The sequence below is a fragment of the Hippocampus zosterae genome, chromosome 14 (assembly GCF_025434085.1).
Source record: "Hippocampus zosterae strain Florida chromosome 14, ASM2543408v3, whole genome shotgun sequence".
NCBI lineage: Eukaryota > Metazoa > Chordata > Actinopteri > Syngnathiformes > Syngnathidae > Hippocampus > Hippocampus zosterae.
Window position 1 is genome coordinate 4843682 of NC_067464.1, and position 22009 is coordinate 4865690.

At 44.4% G+C, this 22009-nt stretch overlaps 1 protein-coding gene across 2 annotated transcripts; it reads right to left on the minus strand.

Annotated features, from left to right (window-relative positions):
- Positions 1-128: 128 nt before the first annotated feature.
- Positions 129-21512, minus strand: LOC127614196 (tyrosine-protein kinase fyna). Of its 2 annotated transcripts, XM_052085382.1 has the most exons (12): positions 21255-21509; positions 14308-14573; positions 11860-11956; positions 9957-10055; positions 9698-9801; positions 9039-9188; positions 8787-8951; positions 7674-7853; positions 6387-6463; positions 6050-6203; positions 5423-5554; positions 129-3908 (listed from the first exon to the last, which is right to left on the minus strand). In XM_052085382.1, the coding sequence occupies exons 2-12, from the start codon at positions 14561-14563 to the stop codon at positions 3700-3702; spliced, it is 1623 nt and encodes a 540-aa protein (XP_051941342.1). In that variant the 5' UTR covers positions 14564-14573; positions 21255-21509; the 3' UTR covers positions 129-3699. The 2 variants fall into 2 exon arrangements, with proteins under 2 accessions (XP_051941342.1, XP_051941341.1); XM_052085381.1 differs by having other exon boundaries at positions 8787-9188; positions 21255-21512.
- Between the last annotated feature and the right edge of the window lie 497 nt (positions 21513-22009).

Consider the following 22009-nt stretch of genomic DNA (forward strand, 5'->3'; position numbering starts at 1 on the left):
CACATGTATTAATTTTGAAAAATGATGTAATGATTAAGCTACGATATACGTTGACGGTAAAATGTTTTCGGGGCTGTTTCCACATCAAACATTTGGCTCTTCAAATGTTGCATATGTTATTTTAAAAGTCTCCTTTGCGCAATACAAACAATTCATCGATTAAAAACTACGTTCAGCCATGACAGTCAACGAAACGCTATCCGTCCTTGTTTTTGTGGCTTATGGACACGCCGTAGTTGCTGATTTGCATACAGTTCAGTCATTTTGGCTTTAAGTGATTGACATGAAGCCCAGAGGGGAAGAAAACAAAACGGCTGGAGCGCACACACACACACCGCTGACATTTCCGCAGCGGTTTTGCAAAAGAGGACGTAACAAAATGCTACATGGCAATTCTTTTTTTTTTTTTCTTTTGTGTGTGTTTGTGTTTAATTTCAAACCATGTACAGATCATAAGACAATAAATTATAACGACAGATACAGTAAAACAAGGTAAAAGACACGCACGGGAAAGGTTGACATGGAATGCTCCCAAGCGCTGGAGGCATCAATGCTCTGAAAGGATGGAAACGTGTTTGGTCTCGAACACATGTTTGGCATTCTCTAAGTGGCAGCTACAAAAAACAAAACAAAACATTTCTTTGCTTGTTTGCATGGCCGCTCAAGTGCTTGAATTTGCACTTTGTGGCGAGGCAGGGCGGAAGAGTTCACTAGGCAATTAGTAGAAGACATTTCCTTGCAGCAGGGTTTCCCAAACTGGCATCGGGCAATTCATTGATCAACAAGCAAGCACACAGTGTCTTTGATTGCGATGTAATTATGGAATGCATCCAGTTTGAGGAAACCCTGCTTTTACGATAGGAGAGTCTTACACAAGAGGAGAAAAGGCAAGAACAGGTATTATAAGTACATCGGAGTTCCTTTGAGAAAAATGAAAAGGAGCAGTATTAGCGATAGTACATGTAGCGGTCATGTTAATATTCAATGAACTTAGTAGAAAACAATACAAAGAAAACGTTGCCCTTCAAAGCCGGTTTTACTCAGCAACGTGACATTTGATAGCCATTTCTATTGTGAGTCGCCCCACAAAAGACTCTCAAAGAAGTCATGGCTGAAAAGAAACAGGAAGTCCACCCTATGGCTTGAAGCGGCCATTTTGGGTCGTTTCCAGGAGTCCTTCTTGAATAGACTGGGTTTACAGAGTTGGAAAATTCAGTCCCAAAAGCCGTTGTCAGAGCAACGTGAAATATGGAAGGCATGTCTGGCATGAGAAGACCCATTTACAGTAAAAGTGTCAAGAAGCCCTGCCAGAAAAACAAAAAAAAACAAAACCAACACACTGGAGTCCGCCATTTTGGCTCAAATGAGCCACTTTGGGGGTACTTCAAATACAAACTCCCCATCAAATTCAGCCGCCAAAGCAGATTTCAATTCATAGCATGGAATTTGGTAGGCATACCAGAAAAAAAAAAAACTCCAAAGAACCCACGCCTGAAGAGATACATGAAGTCTGCCATTTTGGTTCAAAGTGTCCACTTCATTCGGACTGTTTCAAGGGGGTCCCTCCAAAACAGACTTGTCTTTAAAATTTCAGCCCCTCAAGCCAGTTTGATTTCACAATGTAAAATTTGGTGGGCATATCTATCGTGAGTGGACCAACAAATTAGTTGCAAGAGACTTAAAAAAAAAAAAAGACAAAGTCTGTAATTGGAAAATCCAAATCATCGGAAAGGAAATACTCCTTTCCAATGACTTGGATTTTCTGTGTCTGACGGAGACTTGGGCAGTTACTGGTGAGTACAACGCTTTGATTGAATTGTTGCCACCCGACTGTGGTTTCCTTGATACCCAGAGGACACCAGGCCGTGGTGGAGGTAACGATTTCAAATGTAAACGGTGCACATTCACCACATCGGCCACCAGCTTTGAAGCAACCTTCTTTGAAGTTGGTCGTGTTTTCCCGGTGCCTTGTGCTGTCATTTACCGTCCTCCTAAATACAACAAAGACTTTTAAAGCGACTTTTCAACCTTTCTTGCGGAAATCAGGCTGAGTTATGATCATATCCTCCTAATGGGGGATTTTAATATTGGAAAAACGCTAGCAAAAGACTTATCGACTCTTTTAATTTTGTACAGTATGTGACCAGCCCGACACATGAACAAGGACATATTTTAGACCTTGTCCTTGCTCATGGTCTACCGGTGTCAAATCTGGAAGTCCTTGAAAATGGGATTTCTGATCACATGGCAGTTTTATTTGACGTAGTCTTATCGCACGGTGCTGTGAAATCTGGCGCTCCTAGTTGTAAACGCCGAATTTTTAACCCTCGCACTGCTAGTGGTTTCTCTTATGCCTTTAATAACCTTTGGCGTACCCTCGTCTAACACAGAGGAACTCACATCTTGGTTCGACTCGTCATGCCGTGCCATCCTGGATTTGGTGGCTCCTTCAAAAACGGTGCTCCAAAACCTAAACCCGAGCTATGGTTTAACCACATTACCCGCGCAGCTAGGAAGGGGTGTCGCAAAGCTGAACAATTTAGCCAAGCGTGATCGTTCTATTGAAAGTGGTGGTAATATTTTAGGTGTTTCAAACAAGACCTCCAAAAACTCATTCAGTAGTGCTGGTTGAAAGTTAAAAAAAAAAAAGAAAGAAAAAAAACTGAAACAAATTGGGTGGACACGTCAGGACGCACAAAAAAAAGTTGACTTGTTTGAAGCAGCCATTATGAGTGAATTCCAGGGCTCGTACATAGACTATGTTCAAACTGCAGGTTATTCCCATTTTTGGCCCATGTGAGATCTGTATCACATTTTTTTTCATGTGATGTGAAGACTACAATTATGATTTATTTTTATTTTTTTCAAATCCGACCACGGCCTCTTCGTACGTATAGGTATACTTGCTCCGGGTGTGTTCATCTGTCATTCTCAAATGAGCCACGATGCGCATGATTTTATTAACTTCCGTCAACGCTGTGATCATCGTTTTGTTGTTGTTGTTGTTGTTTTTGCGTGTGTGTGTGTCACTCGATGTCGCATTTGTTTTTGTAATGTGAACGAGTACATACAAAGTTTGAATTGAAGAAAAATAAATAAATAAAATAAATAGATCCTAATTGGCCATCGTGCCCTGCAGCATGAACATAGTCTCACATGCACTCCTACAAGGAAATATGCCCGAATTGAAAGTAGGAATCCTACACAGGATGGTGACATTAAATTGTCAACCTCAAGGCGTTAACATTTGCGCATCATTCTGATGATTCGACACAAAAAAAAGAAGAAAAAAAAACAAAATGGAGGAACGTGGGCAAGCTCCTTAATTGATCTTTTCAGTCTACCTACAAGCTTTCCTACAATGCACCTTAAATTAACTGCTTCCAAAAATATCAAAAAGTAGAATGTCGAATGGAACCAACAGAAAGAAGTAAACAAGCAATTTTTGTATTTACACTATGTACAAGTTACACAGCTCACCGTCGTCTTTTTGCATCCATTGCAGGCCCATGTCCCTCCTTACAGTCATCTTGCCTTTCTGTATGTGTGTGTGTGTGTGTGTGTGTGTGTGTGTGTGGTGTGCGTGTTGGTGGCTTGGAAGAGTTTGGGAGACCAACTTTTTTTTTTTTGTCACCTGGGTGCAAGAAAGAGGATAGCAGGGTATGTGGCTCCCTCTGCTGGACAGTTGGGAAAAGCCACTCAGAGATTATCCCCCGGCTGGTACTGAGGCTCGGTGGCAGTGAAGTAGTCCTCCAAAAAGGCCTGCAGGTACTCAAAGGTGGGCCTCTCCTCGGGGTCTTTCTTCCAGCACTGCACCATGAGCTCGTGGAGCGATGTGGGGCAGTCCTGTGGGCACGGCATGCGGTAGCCCCGCTCCACCTGCTCCAGCACTTCGCGATTGTTCATGCCTGGACCACACAGGGAAGGGGAAAGGGGAGATGTGATGCCTTTAGTAGTCAAACGGTGATTTCTGTACTGGTGGAAAAAGTGCATTTTGGTGCTTGGCGTCATCGTCGGAAAGAAAAACAGAAAGCGCGATCGTATTCAGACTGGAACGGATCATTGTGGTTACATATTGTTTTCTGTTCACTGTGTAATGTAGGTCAGGCACTGAAGCTTCATACAACATACAAATGGTGTATTATCGATGCCACAATGGTCCTTATGCTGAAGTGAAACTAAAAGGAGGCTTTAAAACGATCAGGATTCTGGAACTGATCAGCAAGTAAAAAAACAAAAAATGAGAATGGCCAATCACAGATCTGGGAGGAGTAGGAGAACTTCCCGCCCCCCAAAATAGAGTTTTTTCCATCCATCCATCTATTTTCTGAACCGCTTTATCCTCACAAGGGTCGCGAGGCGTGCTGGAGCCTTTCCAAGCTGTCTTCGGGCAGTAAAAGGGACACCCTGAACCAGTTGCCAGCCAGTCGCAGGGCACACAGAGTCGAACAACCAACGCTCACACACACACACACACACACACACACACACACACACACACACACACACACACACACACACACACACACACACACACACACACACATACCTCGGGACAACTTGCCATGCATGTTTTTGGAATGTGGGAGGAAACCGGAGCACCCGGTGAAAACCCACACAGGCACAGGAAGAACATGCAAACTCCACACAGTGAGGGCGGAGCCGGGATCGAAACCATGACCTCTGCACTGCGAGGTTGACGCGCTAACCACTGGACCACCGAGCCGCCCAGAGTTAAAAAAAAAAACAAAAACTAAATAACAAAAAATTTCAACCTTTTAGGGACTATGACGTCTGCTCAAGTCAACGGGAGTCAGTGGCTTTCTACCACCAGGAAGTAGTACTCCCATGCTTTATGTTATGATAAGATCTTGAAGAAAGTCAAACTGTGATGTTGTCCCAATAGGACAAAACCTGCGGATTACATCACTAACCAAACTAAAGTGTGATCTCTTCAGAGACAGGAGTGAAGTACGCAGAGTTCCACATTTAATAATTCATGAAAAACTCACTCACGCGCAACACGGAAAGTGGTCCACCGTCTATTTTTAGTGTTGAACCGATTTCGGTTTAGCTTGCGGCCATCTTTGGCTATTTTGTCTGTTGCAAAGGAGTACTACGAGGGCACTGAATGAGGACTACAGGAGGACTCCGGAAAAGCAGGGAAGGGCTCGGGAGCTGGTCTCGAGCAGGACAAGTGTTACTCGAGGAGTACTGGAGAACGAATAGAAGTGCACGTGAGGATGACTCGAGGGGACAAAAGAAGAACTACAAGAGCACTGGATTAGGACTAGAGCAGTGCCCCCCCCGCCACTCCCCCCAAAAAGTACGTTGACTATCATTTTCCCATCCTACAGAACACAACGCTCACACACGACGCATGAATATGAAAAAAAAAACAAAAAAATCAGAGCACACGCACCTGGATAGGGCACCCGGCCTTTGGTCACAAGCTCTGTCAGCAAGATGCCGAAGGACCACACGTCGGACTTGATGGTGAACTTCCCGTACAAAGCCGCCTCGGGTGCAGTCCACTTAATTGGAAACTTTGCACCTACAAATGATTAAAAAAATAAATAAAATAAAACTGAAAATTTTTTTTAAAAGTCAACCTAGCATTTTTTTGTTGACCAAAAGTGGCACTTACATTTTCAAGGTCATGGAATAAATTTCCCCCCCAAAAAAACATTCAAGCAATACAACACAATACATTTTTATTCCTATCCTTCAAAAAGAGGGAATGTCTTTTGAAGGGGGAGCACGAGTGATGGCCAGTTAATCTGGTATCGGAATTTTTTCCACCCAAATCTAGGAATCTGTTTGTTTCTTTGCCTTTCTGAGACGCCAACGTGTTATGGCGTCGTTTTGCGGCGTTGCCACGCCGCGACTGCATGTGCATTTCTTTCCCAGACACCTCAAACGGCAAAGCTCATTTGTGAAAATCCCCCAAAATGGCAATAACAGACGCTCAACACCTGAACACATCACCTCTGGACAACCATTTTGAGAAGATGGTTGGAGTGAATCCATTTGCATTAGCGTCATCTACCTTGTCTCGCTGTGTACTCGTTGTCCTCAATGAGCCTGGCCAGACCAAAGTCAGCAATCTTACACACCAGACTGTCTCCGACCAGGATGTTGGCAGAGCGCAGATCCCTGTGGATGTAGTTCATCCTTTCGATGTACGCCATGCCGGCTGCCACCTGGGAAGTCGACTCGGTTATTTGGTTTCATCACAATTCACAAACGCACATAAGCGCACCGTCATTCGGTTTGGAAGTGGACTTCACGGGCAACCCTACGAATTACAAAGCGTTTTTGTAACGTCTTGTTTTGTCGAACAGTTTGAAGAACAGCGGTGAAAAGTCATAGCCTTGATTTTATACCTGAGCCGCCATGTCCACCAGATTCGGAAGTTTCAGGCCCCGCCCTTCTCCGTCTTTGAGGAAGTCGAGCAAACTCCCTGAAATAGAGAAAGTGCAACATCATTTGTGTCTCTTAACTCTTTTAATTACTGTTAAATTGTCAATAAACACTCTGTTTTTTTTTTTGTTGTTGTTGGGTTTGTTTGTTTTTTTTTGCAAGTGGAGCGAGTGGGTGAGTGCAAGGTGGGCAAGCGGTGAAGAGAAAAGTCAAGGAAATATGCAGAATAGTCACATTAATTGTAAATCCTCCCTCATGTCACAACTCCAGCCAATCAAAGGCTTAGTACGGCCATTTAATTTTATTTTATTATAATTTTTGTTTTTATGCAAGTACAGTGAGTTGGTGCTCGTTAGGTGTGCAAATGGTTAGGAGAGAATGTTAAGGCAATGCACCACGCAATCAGAATGCAAGTGACAGGCTGCGTTTTTCCCTTGAACTTCTCTGAATAAACATTACGACGCTTGTGACTGCTCTCTGGATTTCCTTGACTTCTCTTCTCATTGCTTGCGTGCCTCACCAAAAAAAACAAAACAAAAAAAACTCACTCCACTCATAAAAAACTACAGTACTGGGAATAAAAAATGTAATCGGGGAGGAGTTTCAAATTGTGCGACTGGGCGTGTGTATTTTGCTTGAATTTCGCTCTTCACCACTTGCACACACCCACTCGCAAAAAGCTGTTTTGAAGAAATGATTGGCCGAGCCATGCCCTGTGGGAGGAGTCACAAAGCACCTGACTGGCACGTGTATTTTCCCTTGAATTTCACTCCTCGGCATTTGGCTGCCTTTCTCATACAGACACACAAACGCGCGCACACACACACACGCACACACACACACACACACACACACACACGGTCCCCTTGCAAAAAGCTGCTCTGACATGATATTTAACTTCTTGTACAATTTTTTTTTCTTTTGAATCAGCCTGCAGCAGCAAGCAGCACCGAGCTGCCGTAAAATCAAGTCTGACGCTGCGTGTGTTTTGAGCCAGAACAACAGAACAGAAAGGGAGAAGAAAAACAAGTGACGTGAGATCCGTGCTGGGATTGGTGCCACTAAAGTTACGCTTTATTGGCGACTGACGAAGCTCGGGGAGCCCGCCTGCTGTCATCGCTCTTGTCAGAGTTGGCCTTGGCACATGTTCTATATGTAGACGACACCTACTGAGTGGTTCCTATGCGCCCATGAATTAGGTACACGACATGTGGGGTGGGGGGGCTAATCTCGATGCCATCCCGCAGTACCTTTATTCATGTACTCGGTGACGATGTAGATGGGCTCCTCGGAAACCACGGCATACAGCTGCACCAGTTTATCGTGCCGCAACTTCTTCATGATCTGCGCCTCCTCCAGGAAGGACTCTGGCGACATGGTGCCCGGCTTCAAGGTCTTCACCGCCACCTTGGTGGTGCCGTTCCACGTGCCTGCAAAATGCCAACAGTTACAGATTGTTTGGATGCTCACTGAACACTTTCGTCCTCCTCATTTCGTCCCAACTCTTCATGTTCATAAAACGAATCCAAAGGCTTTTATTTTTACAGTGACACCATTTTGATGAGCGTGTTTATTTCACTGTATTTTTATGATTGTGGCTGTAGCTCGCAGCGTTGTACTGCTTGACTGCAGTGGAACACACGGAGAGCTGTTTTAAAATGCAATCGAAAGTTTGGCGTCATTAAAAAAAAAGTTATACAAATTAAAGGATGATAAAAGAGAACAAGGATCAAAACGAAACAGCCCCAAAATACAACGTAAAATAAAACAATCATAAAACGGAATAGAAATGAAGTTTAAAAAAATCTTGAAATTAAACTATTAAATTAAAAACTGCTCAAATTGGTAGAACTGCACGATGTGACGGTGAGTGCGGTTTTAAAAAGAACATGCAAAAAATTTACGGCAGCTAAAATTGATTCAAATTTGCAGTGGTGTAGAATTGCATTGCATCTTATCCATTTTTTCCCCCAATATTTTGCCACTCGCAGGGAACCAATTAATAGGCTTCACATGATTGAGATGACCACCGATCAGCGAGCTTAAAAAGATAAAACCAATCACCGATCAGCAGATGAACCAATCATTTTAAGCAAGTTATTTTTTTATTCCTCACTGGGGATTGGGCCCACAAATAGCCAACATTTTTCCACGGAAGGAATTGCATTTAAGAGTTTAATTCAATGCTATCTCATCCAACTGTATATTAAAAAAACATTGTTATTATTTGAAACTGAATTTTATATTAAAACCACAATCGCATCTTATGAAATGAATACCGCTCAATCAGTAAACAGTCATTTTGGTGACAAATTTTCTATTAAAAGTTGCTGCTGTCGGTAAATTTTCTCAGGATGACTTACCCATCCAGACCTCCCCGAACTGCCCATTGCCGAGTCGCTTGATGAGCTGCAGCGACTCCCGCGGGATCTCCCACACGTCTTTGGTTTTGACGGACAGGTCGGTCAGACGGGGCATGCCCTTGTGGCAGGGCACGATCAGCCGGCAGCACAGCCCCGCCGCCCTCGCTGCGGGAGACACGAAGGAGACGCGCATCTGTGATGTGCCGTACGATGTGGCGTCGATCCAAACGTAGACTCTTGGCGAAAACTCACCGGAATAGTGGTGTACAAGTTGCTGGAGTGTCTCGAACTGGGCTCTGGTGGTGATGTAGTAACCGCCGCTGTCCAGTTTGCGAATCTTGTAGTGTTTGACATGGTCTCCCTTGATGTCGTCCCAGTCCTGGATGGAGAGGGAGTAAGCCCCTGGAACCGAGACCACACACAAAGTAGATGGGCGTCTTTAAAAGCCACATGTGTAAGTCATTCAAGTACGGCGAAATTTGCAACATTGTCCCATAAGAAGTCGAGTGAATTCATTTGTTTCAAGCTCAAAATGTCACCCTTTACGAAACTAAAATTCAATAACGCTAAAGCTAATGTTTAATTAAAACAGCAAGCCCTTGCATTTTCACGACTTGGCGTTCGCAAATTTGCAGGTTTGTTTTTTTTTTTTCATTGTTTCATTCCTTCAAAACAGTACAGAACAATATTGTTTTGGTTTGGTGCAACTGGTGGCATCTTGGTGTGGAAGTGAATTGAGGAGCTCCATTTAGACAAAAGTAGTCCTCCGCTATCATTTTGTGGTATCAATATGTAATTACGGAACTCTATGTTTTGATACAATTGTGTGTGTGTGTGTTTAATGGCACTCTGAGGTCTTTGGCTATGTTGCTTTTGCGACGCATGTTTCCGGAAAAAGTTGGCATGTGTACCTTTGGTTGTTTCGCTTTCCCGGATGAGAAAGGTGCCTCTGGCGTTGCTGTTGGACAACAGCTGTCGCTCGGCATCCTTCCGGCCCAGTTTACCAAAATACCAGCTGTGGAAATAAAGTGACTATAAAGCGTCACGCCTTTCAAACATTTATCTTTCATTTCTCACGGCACATGCTGTCAGATGAAGACTGAAATATTAATGAAAAGCTTTGCTAGTGTCATATATGAAAGGGAGAAGAAAAACAAAAATCATACTCACTCTTCGGCTTGGATGGAGTCCACCGGAGCGACGTAATTACTGGGAATGTAACCAGTTCCACCTGTGGTAAGGGAACGGGCCTCCCACCAGTCACCCTCTCTGTACGGAACGACGACAGACAGGAAGTGAGAGGCGCTTTGGAGCCGTGCAGGTCGACTGGCAATCAATCCAAAACGCTACACATTCTATACAAAGATGTTTCGTTCTTCCCAAAAGGATAACCACACATATTAACATTGTTAACTGTTATTCCTAATGTTTTATATTTCATCCAGAGTAGGCATTCTTTACAAAGATGTTTCAAAGTTCTTCCCAAAAGGCTAACCGCACATTTTTGCCCCCTTAGCTACTATTGCGAATGTTTTACATTTCATCCGGAGTAGGCATTCATTACAAAATGTTTCAAAGTTCTTCCCAAAAGGATAACCGCACATATTAACATTGTTAGCTGCTATTGCTAATGTTTTATATTTCATCCAGAGTAGGCATTCTTTACAAAGATGTTTCGTTCTTCTCAAAAGGCTAACCGCACATTTTTGCCCTGTTAGCTACTATTGCGAATATTTTACATTTCATCCGGAGTAGGCATTCATTACAAAATGTTTCAAAGTTCTTCCCAAAAGGATAACCGCACATATTAACATTGTTAGCTGCTATTGCTAATGTTTTATATTTCATCCGGAGGAGGCATTCTTTACAAATATGTTTCGTTCTTCTCAAAAGGCCAACCGTACATATTAACATCGTTAGCTGCTATTGCTAATGTTTTATATTTCATCCAGAGTAGGCATTCTTTACAAAGATGTTTCGTTCTTCTCAAAAGGCTAACCGCACATTTTTGCCCTGTTAGCTACTATTGCGAATGTTTTACATTTCATCCGGAGTAGGCATTCATTACAAAATGTTTCAAAGTTCTTCTCAAAAGGATAATCGCACATATTAACATTGTTAGCTGCTATTGCTAATGTTATATATTGCATTCGGAGTAGGCATTCTTTACAAAGATGTTTCGTTCTTCTCAAAAGGCTAACCGCACATACTGTATTAACATTGTTAGCTGCTATTGCTAATGTTTTATATTTCATCCAGAGTAGGCATTCTTTACAGAGATGTTTCGTTCTTCTCAAAAGGCCAACCGCACATTTTTGCCCTGTTAGCTACTATTGCGAATATTTTACATTTCATCCGGAGTAGGCGTTCATTACAAAATGTTTCAAAGTTCTTCCCAAAAGGATAACCGCACATTTTTGCCCTGTTAGCTGCTATTGCGAATGTTTCACATTTCATCCGGAGTAGGCATTCATTACAAAATGTTTCAAAGTTCTTCTCATAAGGCTAACCGCCCATTTTTGCCGTGTTAGCTACTATTGCGAATGTTTTACATTTCATCCAGAGTAGGCATTCATTTGCAAATATTTGTGTTGTCTCTATTTGCCCCGAGTGTGCCGGCCAGCAAATGCCAATCCTTACATTTGAGCACAAAGAACCTTGGCTTGCAATCAGCACAAATATGTGGCATGACATGACTGCGAACAAAACAAGTGGAATACTTCTCATGTGCGTTCTCATATCTGCTACAGAGCAAAATAATAATAATTAAATGACGTGAAACATGAAGTGGATTCAAAATGGGTCGATGAGCTTCATTTGTAAATAGATTTGTGATATACATTAAATGCCTTAAATCGTCCCCTCCCTTTTTTTTTTTTTAAACAAATATTTGTGTCGAAATTGTTCTCCGGCTCCGACCCAACGATGACTTGTTCTATCTTGTGACCTTCACAACTTTTTTTCCCCACCCCAAATACATTTGCCAGTGGTCTCCTCGCGTGCCATTTCCAGATTGATCATGCGATCGGAGCTCCGCCCTCAAGTGCTGTCCCGCAGATGTTTTCAAGCTTACGTGCTGTTGAGGATCTGGAACCTCTCCCCTTTCCTGAAGCTGAGGTCATCGTCGGTGCGAGCTTCGTAGTCGTACAGAGCCACGAACAGCGTCACCCCTGTAAGCAGAACCAAGCCACATCGCTAAGGGACTGATTTTGCAGATGGACTTGCTCCATCTTATGCGCCAGGTTCGAGTCAATGTCGATTTGTTTTTTGGGGCCTGTGGATGTCATTACTGGGAGAGGACGAGAAGGGTGGTCAGGGTTCGGTCTGCTGCCACCTCGGCAGGGCTCGTGATAAGTCTGGCCGTGGCATGGTCGGCTTTTTCTTGTGGTTTCCATCATTGGGTCAGTCCGTATGCTGAACATATGCGGCACTGAAATGTCAATGCCTCCCGCACTTCCCCCCACACCCCTTTTCATCTCATTTGCTGCTTTATTTCACAAACGACACGCGGCTTCTGATCTTTAGTGTTATTGTTTCCTTTTATCCCGCGCTATGGCCGTATTATGTTTTTGTCATTGAATCAGCAGGTCTGGAATATGGAAGGAACTACCGACAGAATGTCATCTGGTTGCAATCGCCATCACTCAACACCAGCAGTGGCGATTTTTTTTTTTCGAAGGGCAGTGCCCCACCGGATGCGGCGGACGGTGCGACGGTGACTTTTTCACACAGAGTAAGGATTCAGTTCAATCATTTGTTGACGGCAGAGAAAAAGTGCGTCGACTTCAAAGTCAGAGCTGGTGTTAATTTATGCACCCGTATACATGTAACGCAACACGCGCTTGTGTCGCGTCTCTGCTTTACTCGTCCTCAGATGTGCTTGACAGAGCTCCAGGGATCATTTGGGTCACGCTGTTTTCCATTAACTCGCAACTAGAGGACATCCATCTTGCGCTGGCTCGATGAATCTATTAGGAATGGCGTGTAATGGCAAAACAAAATGTTTCGGAGGTGACGGGCTTAGTTTCGGCTCATTCGTTAATCCCGAAAAGTAGGGCAGAGTTTCTGCAAGCTGGCACTCAAACTGTTAACGTGGTTTGCAATGTGCCACTATAAGTAGGACTTGCTGACGCATGGCATTTTATTTCGGTTTAGTAAAGTCAACAAATTTTTTTTTGACGCTCCTGTGCCAAAGAGACTTCTTCTGGCTTTTAGGAAGTGGTGGAAGCAGGTATAAATAGTAAACTCAGGCCACCATTTTGGTTTACAGAGACGAACACTCTGACATGGGTTTGACTCCTGCACTTGGCGTAGAGCTCACGGTTTGGCTTGATGGATTTATGCAAAAGCACAAGCACTTTCAGACGGATTTTTTTTTCAAAAGCGTTTTTAGCACATTCAAACTCATTCAGTACCAGCCAATTCTAGACCAAGTCTGAAAAGACGTTGAAAAACGTCTTTGGGAGTGAATGAGTTAAAGTTGTGCCCAGGGAGGCGGCCCGGTAGTCCAGTGGTTAGCACGTCGGCTTCACAGTGCAGAGGTACCGGGTTCGATTCCAGCTCCGGCCTCCCTGTGTGGAGTTTGCATGTTCTCCCCGGGCCTGCGTGGGTTTTCTCCGGGTGCTCCGGTTTCCTCCCACGTTCCAAAAAAACATGCATGGTAGGCTGATTGGACGCTCTAAATTGTCCCTAGGTGTGAATGTGAGCGTGGATGGTTGTTCGTCTCTGTGTGCCCTGCGATTGGCTGGCAACTGATCCAGGGTGTCCCCCGCCTACTGCCCGGAGACAGCTGGGATAGGCTCCAGCACCCCCCGCGACCCTAGTGAGGATCAAGCGGCTCGGAAGATGAATGAATGAATGAATGAGTTAAAGTTGTGCTCAGGGACTTCTTTCTCACAAGGTGACCAGCTGAATTTAGTGACTCAACTACAGAGAGTACCAGGCCTGTATTTAAAAAAAAGGCATCAATTATTTTTACAAACGCTTGCATAAGGTCAAGATGCTGCTGTCGATTGTTTACGTCCGCGTTTCGCTTATTAGTAGAGCAGTCTAAAATAGCTTGAACAATATTCCGATTACGTTACATCAGTGGATACTGCAGTCCAGCCCAGTGGGAATTTGCCACGATGTGTAAATTACTCACTCGGGGGCTGGTGGTATACGGCCCCCTAGTGGCACCGATGATTTTTTTTTTTCCTCTTTTCACTGATAATGAGGTTTCAGAGCAAGTTCTGTGACTCGTTTGTGGCCGAGAAAAAAAATGGGATATTTACGACGACCATCACACCATGTGCCTTGTTTTTTGCAACGGTTGAACGGTTTCTGAGCTTCATCACCAAGCACTCTTGTATTATCACAACAGCTTTCAGGCCTTCCGGGCAGCGCCTCTCAACACATTTTCACAAGCATTTTTAATTGCGGCAATAACACAGAGTACAAACGCTCACGGAAGCCGAATCTAAATGAAAACAGCTGTCAAAGCCCCTTGCGGGTGTGTTTTTTTCTACGGATGAAATCTCACCTGTTCCTCCGCGGGAGCGCAGCGTGCCGGACTGCGAGGACGTGTGCACGCCTCCGAAGACGGTTACCCCCTGCGTAGCTCCGCCTGCGCCGTGGAAGTTGTTGTAATTGGGGATGCTGGTGACCCCGAAGCTGGGGGGGTAGTGCTGCGGCGTGGGGTCGGCGCCATAACGGTAGCCCGGGTGGTGCGAGAGGCTGGCGTCGCGCTCGTCTGTGAGTTTTGCTGCGTCTTTATCCTTACATTGGACGCAGCCCATTCTCTAGGTTCTGAGGAGGCGACATACGCGAAATTAGGAATGAGTAGGAAGGGGGTGGGCGGCGGTGGGGGGTGGGGGGGTTGAGGATAGCTGGCAACGCCAGTTGGGAAATTATGATTCAATGTTCCATTATTTCAGCGGCTTCCTTGGAGGCTCCGAACTCGTCGTCGGAACAATCTTTCAATTAGGCTGAAATTAAACACCATACTTTAAGCTGCGCAACTAATTATACAGTAGAACATAATGTGGCCGAGCTGTACTGAATCATCTTTTCTTCATGCACTGACACCGACTTTCTACAAATGTCCTGACTTTCGGCCCCGTCATTCGGTTTTGTTTTGTTTTTTTCTATTGTGCAAGTTGGCAATTATTCATTCATTCATTCATCTTCCGAGCCGCTTGATCCTCACTCGGGTCGCGGGGGGTGCTGGAGCCTATCCCAGCTGTCTTCGGGCAGTAGGCGGGGGACACCCTGAATCGGTTCCCAGCCAATCGCAGGGCACACAGAGACGAACAACCATTCGCACTCACACTCACACCGAGGGACAATTTAGAGTGTTCAATCAGCCTGCCACGCATGTTTTTGGAATGTGGGAGGAAACCGGAACACCCGGAGAAAACCCACGCAGGCCCGGGGAGAACATGCAAACTCCACACAGGGAGGCCGGAGCTGGAATCGAACCCGGTACCTCTGCACTGTGAAGCCCACGTGCTAACCACTGGACTACCGGGCCGCCAAGTTGGCAATTATCAATCTACAAATTCACCAATGTGTATTTGACAGCCAGTCAAAGACATGGACCTGTTTTGCCTTTGAAATGGCAGAATCTTGTCATGCCTCTCATTAGTTGTCACCAAGCTGTAATGTGCCCGACCAATCGTTGTACGTTTTGAGAAACCACGCCCTTAAGGCCTTTTTACAAGCTGCACTTTATTTTTCGAGCAGCCACAACCACACCCGCCGGAAGACTTTACACCACCGCCATTGCATTTACAAGTTTGGCGTGCCATTTTTGCTTTTGTTATCCTTTCGCTCGCAGTCACACGTGCCCGTTGCTCACACACGCTTCGGTCTCGTTGGGCCGTGAGAGAACGCGCGATCTCTCATTCATTCATTCATTCATCTTCCTAACCGCTTGATCCTCACTAGGGTCGCGGGGGGTGCTAGAGCCTATCCCAGCTGTCTCCGGGCAGTAGGCGGGGGACACCCTGAATCGGTTTCAGCCAATCGCAGGGCACACAGAGACGAACAACCCATCCACGCTCACACTCACACCTAGGGACAATTTAGAGTGTTCAACCAGCCTGCCATGCATATTTTTGGAATGTGGGAGGAAACCGGAGCACCCGGAGAAAACCCACGCAGGCCCGGGGAGAACATGCAAACTCCACACAGGGAGGCCGGAGCTGGAATCGAACCCGGTACCTCTGCACTGTGAAGCCGACATGCTCGCGCGATCTCTCATGATGTGATATTTACGGATAAGGCAGATCGGTGACATTTACTGACAGAAGCGATGACGGGAACGCAGTTGAAACAACATGGCCGACTGACTGGCTGTCGATTACAGTTTGGATGGGGCTTGAAAAAAAATGACGGACCGGCGAATGAGTAAGCCTGTTTGCTTATTTGCCGCCCTCCCAAAGAAAGAACCATTCCTTCCCGAAAGGCTCATATAAGACGCTCAAAACCGCCGAAGATGGCAGACAGCTCATTTGTATTTCATCGCCTGTTGAACTGGGCAATGGCTAATTGTTTCTAGTTACTCAAGATGGCGACACGCCAACAGGAGCAATCTTTTTTTGCTCAAGACTCCATTGTCCATCCATGGTAACGTGTCTCTTGTGTCAAGACGTGCTCACCTCGTGACAACTATCTTGCGAGAAAGTGTGCCAAATTCTTCATGTTGAACTCATCCATCGAGAAAATAGTTTCCAGTACAGTAACGGGGATGACAGTGGCGCTCCGACATGCCAGTGACGAGCCAAAAGAAACAGTTTTTGTGACTGAATTCCTTCGGCCCTGTTTAGCATTTACAAGCGAAAACAGCCCAAAATGCCCCCTTGGCCTTGTTCCACGCTTATTCTGGGGGGGCGGGGGGGGACTGCGCAAGGCGAATGAACACTGAATCAGAAAGGCGGGTGTAACGACAGATCTCAGAATGCAATAGCATCGATATGGAATAACAAAGATGTTCTTGAAAGAAAATAGAGGCCAGCGGCCACCAGAGCGTTAATGTCCCCAAATGCCATTCGGCAATCGAGTCCCATTTGTACACATACGCCGTCTTTCTGGTGATTTGGCCGCGCATACGAATCACGTCTGTGTGGGCATGTGACTGCAGTGAATGTGTCTCGCAGTCGTGCGCGGCGTCTTTTGGACAGTTTCCTTGGAGCGGATGAACAGATTTATGGGCGCGCCTTTGAAGGCAACAGGCTGATTTCGCACATTTCCACTTGTTAATATAATCAAAAGTCGCAGCTGACAAATTATCCCTCGGGAGTCAGTTACACACATGACGCTACCATGAATACCCACATGTCAAGACGAAAGCCGGGTGTTTTGTTTTTGTTTTTTTTTTGTGCGTGGCAGAGAAACAGTACGTCATGACAACCACAACCCCCCCCCCCCCCCGCCCGCTCCAAGAAAAACAGATGATAGCATTGTAGCTGAACACGTCACGCTATTCTAATGCCTCCGAGGAGTCCAAGTTCTTGTGACAAGTGGCCCGGGTCCAATTTTTATCCTGACCCACATTGTCGGGAAGACTCTCAGCCTAAGACACAGGCAGAAAGAAAACTTCACATGGTGCTCGATCATTCTCAAGATGGAGGTTGAAAATGAGGCTTTGGTCTCATTTACACCAGCAGTCCCCAACCTTTGTTCATGTCATGGTTGACTGGTTGGCACGACTGCCTCACAGTGCCGAGGTCATGGGTTTAATTCTGGCTCCGGCCTTCCCTGTGTGGAGTTTTTCCTCCAGGCAACAAATACAACTGAGATGATTAAAAACACTGAAATCGCCGAACCTCTAAGATCATTTAGGTCACAAGTGTCAAACTCAAGGCCCGGGGGCCAGATCTGGCCCACCATATGATTCTATGTGGCCCGTGAAAGCAAATAAAAAATGGCAACTTTCATGATGCTTGCTAAAATCGCTATCAAAATTTGTAAGACTATAAGCATTTTCTTGTTACCAAACCCCTTATTTCAATAACTTAAACAATGGATGAATAAACATTTATTTTTTGACTTCTATATATGGTTTCAGTCATTACGGCTCTGCAAGGAAAACGGTAACTAAAATGTAACCCGCGACACAAATGAGCTTGACACCCCTGATATAGGTTGTATGGAAACTCTTTCTCTGCTGGGTGAGAATTTTTTTTTTTTTTTTGGTCGAACATGCTTTAAAAAAAGTTTCCAATTAATGCCCCCTTCAAAGACATCATCCTGAAATGAATTGAAGTGGGGCATAGAAGAAAACGCAAGCACAGTCCGACAAATGTATTTATTATATCCGAGCAGAGGCCGCACTCATGGCATGACATGGTGGGGGGAAAAAAAAGCTTGAAAGCCATTTTGGTGATAATGAGCTTTTAACAAAAGTAATAACATGTGATGTGATTTTGGATGCAGGGCCTCAAAAGACGGCAGTTGATCATTCTAAACTGGAAATTAATTCACTGAAACAAAAGCCTTCATTCGGCATGAGCGCACATACACGTGTGCACAGTGCCGGGAGTCGGAATGAGATACAAGTCCATTTATAGTAAAGCTGCGAGATCGATGTAATAAATTAAAAGGCGAGTCATGTCAGGGTCACGCAGTGTGTCACATCCAGTGCAAGATACAGTGAAACAATTTTGATAATAGCGTGGAATAATGTTGACGAGCACTGCTAATCTCATTACTTTTGCACTTTTGCACGGCTGCTATTAGCATACCGCACAAGCCATGCATTTTATGACGTCGTTAATGTCTTACTGCCTGCAGGCCACTGAGACTAATATGTTTAACATTGCCACAACATCACACAAAAAATATATATCTATTCCATTGGCCCTGGCAGAGGTGCAAAGATTATGCTTCGTGTTGAAAAGGATTCACATGTCTTACATCTTGTCTTTCTTGTAAATTGAGAAGTGCTGCGGCATTCATGGAAATACAGATGGAAGCTGCCAAAAGAGAACGTGCACAAAACCGCATTTTTCCAATATGCCATTGAAAAACCAAGCTGTGGATCAGCCAAAATGAGTCAAATAAGTGGATAATAGCGCGTGCTAGCAGTAAGCCTTGACAAAGTAGTTCAATTCAATTCTTGTAGATTTGAAATTGCATTCTTTTCGCCCCCCCAGATTTTTCTGAAAGAAAAATGGCACTGTATTGTATCGGGAAAAACCAACAACTGCGCAACTGAGCTGTGTTGTTTTTGGTGGGGAGTGACAACAGGATCATTGCCCATTAGTATCTGTGAGCCTACACGGAAAACCCCCCATGTTGATCTCAGTTTTTCTCTATTATAGCAAGTTATGTGTTTAAATAAAACACCAAGAGCAAATATTTACAATCTCTAAAAACAACCACAATAAAAACCTTGCATAAAAAAGTTGTGGTCTTCATAAACTGCGTCATCATAGTTATTTTACAATCGTCCGCTTGAAGCGTAGGGGTCCCTTTGCGCTCACATGACTGGGGTCACACTTCCCACAACCCTTCTTCCACTGACGTCACACGTGACCTTATTCAACCGCGCAATGCAAGACTAAAATGTGACCGTCACTTCTCGGGCCACGTGTTGACCCGACTCCACAATCTCCCACTATATGGCGGCACCGCCCCACCGAATCGTTACAATATTTGCTTGTGTCAGACAAGCGACTTCATTCAGTGTATTAACAAGAAGACAATGGCTGCATTTCAACAGGCTACAAGATTAGCCGGACAATGCCGGGCAGTGTTGCTCTTGCAAAGTGATTGCCATGAAAAGACCCAGTTATAAAAAAATTAATTCACAGCTGAGCCTCGCACAAAGTGGATGTGTGGTATCAAGCCCAACGGTGCTTCTTAACAAAGTGAGTGTGGAACTTGTGACCCACAATATCACCATAAAGACCAACATTAAAATACAGTAGTGGTAATAGTGTCGACAAAAATGGATGGCGTGTGTATTTTAATGAGGAAAAATAACACTTCAAACGATTGCGCTTAATGGAAAAAAAACACAGTAATGACGCACAAACACAGGCAGATGTACAGTTCATCTCAACTCCTCTCGGCTCGTTAATACAGCACTAGTATGGGCCATTCGTGACAAAGGATAAAGAATATAAGACTCCTGTTATATTATCCATTGGTGGGTCGCTGCAAAATTTGTGTTCAATCCAATGTGTAAAGCGTTACAGCCCTGGAAAATAGATGCCAGTTAGCATTACCATGAAGTGTCGTTCTCTTTGTTTTATTTTGATGTTATTTCACGCATATCTTCACCTGAGATTGCAAACTCCCCACAGGACGGTTGATACTTGATGATACTTTCTACTCCTGACGTTCTCAAAATAGACTTGTTGCCGGCAGTATTCAACTTCTGTTGATGATGTAAAAAAAATGTAAGTAAAGAGAGAGAGAACGTAGCGGGAAAATCAAGATATTCCCCCTTTCCATTGCCTTATATAAGAGAATTGCTCAACGTCATTAATCGGAATAATTGATTCATTCTGATAACCACACTGGCATTCAAAAATACTCCATCTGATCTGAAAAAACAAACAAATATACAGAGTCATGGAGCACTAGTGCAGTTTACAACTGCCTATAGATGCCACTAAATGTGGGTAAGGCACTACTTTTACATTAGACAGGGCTTTGGCTTGCACACAAAGATCGTGGTCATGTGAGTTTTTCAGTGACTAATGGAGGACGGGTTCCAAAAATCAAATCTGCAAATAGCGTTTCACCAATGTGAGAAAGGAACAATGTAATCGACAGTAGAATTCTCCGATTGGGCTATGACTAGTCCAGTTTGTAACCTGCCTCTTGCACAAAAATCAACTGGGAAAGGATATTGTGGGTCACCCTTCGCTTGAATGAGGACAAGTGGTACTGAAAATGGATCGATGGATAAATGGGTGGATGACGCCTGTACTTTTCATCTGGACTTATATAAAGGAAAAGAATCAGTACACATACTTTAAAAACGGTACTTCTACTGAAAGTGTGTAGTTCGTCCACTTCTCCTGCTCCACTATGTTTATGACTGCATGCACGTTGCTCCGTCTATTCAGTCATCCTCCTCCTTCCTCATCATCATCAGTGTTTTGATTCCAGTGTAAAATGGACGTGTCGCCTTTACACACACTTGACAAACATAACCCGATTAAGGGGCAGCTTCGATTGGCAATGGGGGGCAATTATTTGCGGCTAAATCAACAGGAGGCTGTCTGCGGGGGCCTTGTTGTGTGCTTTCGGTGCGGCTCTGACTGCAGTGCATCCCCATCCCAGCTGCTGCAACGCTAGAGCCAACCCATCTGCGGAAATCCCACTGCAAAAACATCATCACCTAGCGCTAATAGATCTTTATATATGTAGTCTATATGTCTCCCATTTAAAGAAAACAAACAAAAACCAAACGGCAGTGCAAGCAATTGAAATGCAACTCGTGAGTGGGAAAATTAAACGAAACGTGCTTACCGGAGAGGAGGTGGGAGGTGTCGGGAGGGGTTATTTAAAACTAATCCATCGGAGTTTCTAGCCGGTGACGATTCGGCTACCTCCCTCTGATATATATTTATATAGAGAGTTGTTTTTTTCTTTCTCCAAGGGGCAGGATAACACAGAGAAATGAGATATGGAAAGAGAGGGAGAGAGAGAATAGCGGTTCCCGTCCCTGCCGTCTCAGGAGCTCTTGGAGCTGCCGTGCTTACATACGTCCGTGACGAAAACGGGGAGTTGACGTCAAGATATATGTAATAACAAATACCTTATCCGGTTTTACCATTTCAAAATAAAAATAGGTCGAGCAATAGAGATATAATTTCGTGGTTGAAAGTAGCTCAATTTCGGCTTGAAAAAAACACAACAATATTAATAATACTATTCGAAAATTGGACAAAACATTAAGCGAAAATGGACACAACAAAGTTCATGTTTAAGGTCTGAAAAGACCTCGCGTGATGAGCATTGCTTTTACTTTAAAAAACAGCTCAGTCTACAGTTGGCTAGCGTAAAGTGTGCTTTGGAGTGTAGGTTTTGACTGACGGTAAATTCGGGCAATCGAGTGCTACAATGGGAAGCAAATCCATCCTTCCGTTCTTTCCCTTCCCCTCCTCTCCCCTGGTTTGTGGTGACTGAATGCACGACTGTTTATGCCTTATGTGTTGTGTCGTATTATTTTGTCATTTTATGTTAACTGTTCTTTTGATGGCAGCGCGGGCACCCGCAGCGGC

Coding starts and splice junctions, on each gene's coding strand:
- LOC127614196 (XM_052085381.1), bottom strand. CDS start 14,563: ATGGGCTGCGTCCAATGTAAGGATAAAGACGCAGCAAAACTCACAGAC. Junction 10,056..11,859: donor TTCCAGATCCTCAACAGCAC/GTAAGCTTGAAA, acceptor CGTTCCGTACAG/AGAGGGTGACTGGTGGGAGG. Junction 6,204..6,386: donor TGGTGGACATGGCGGCTCAG/GTATAAAATCAA, acceptor TCGACTTCCCAG/GTGGCAGCCGGCATGGCGTA.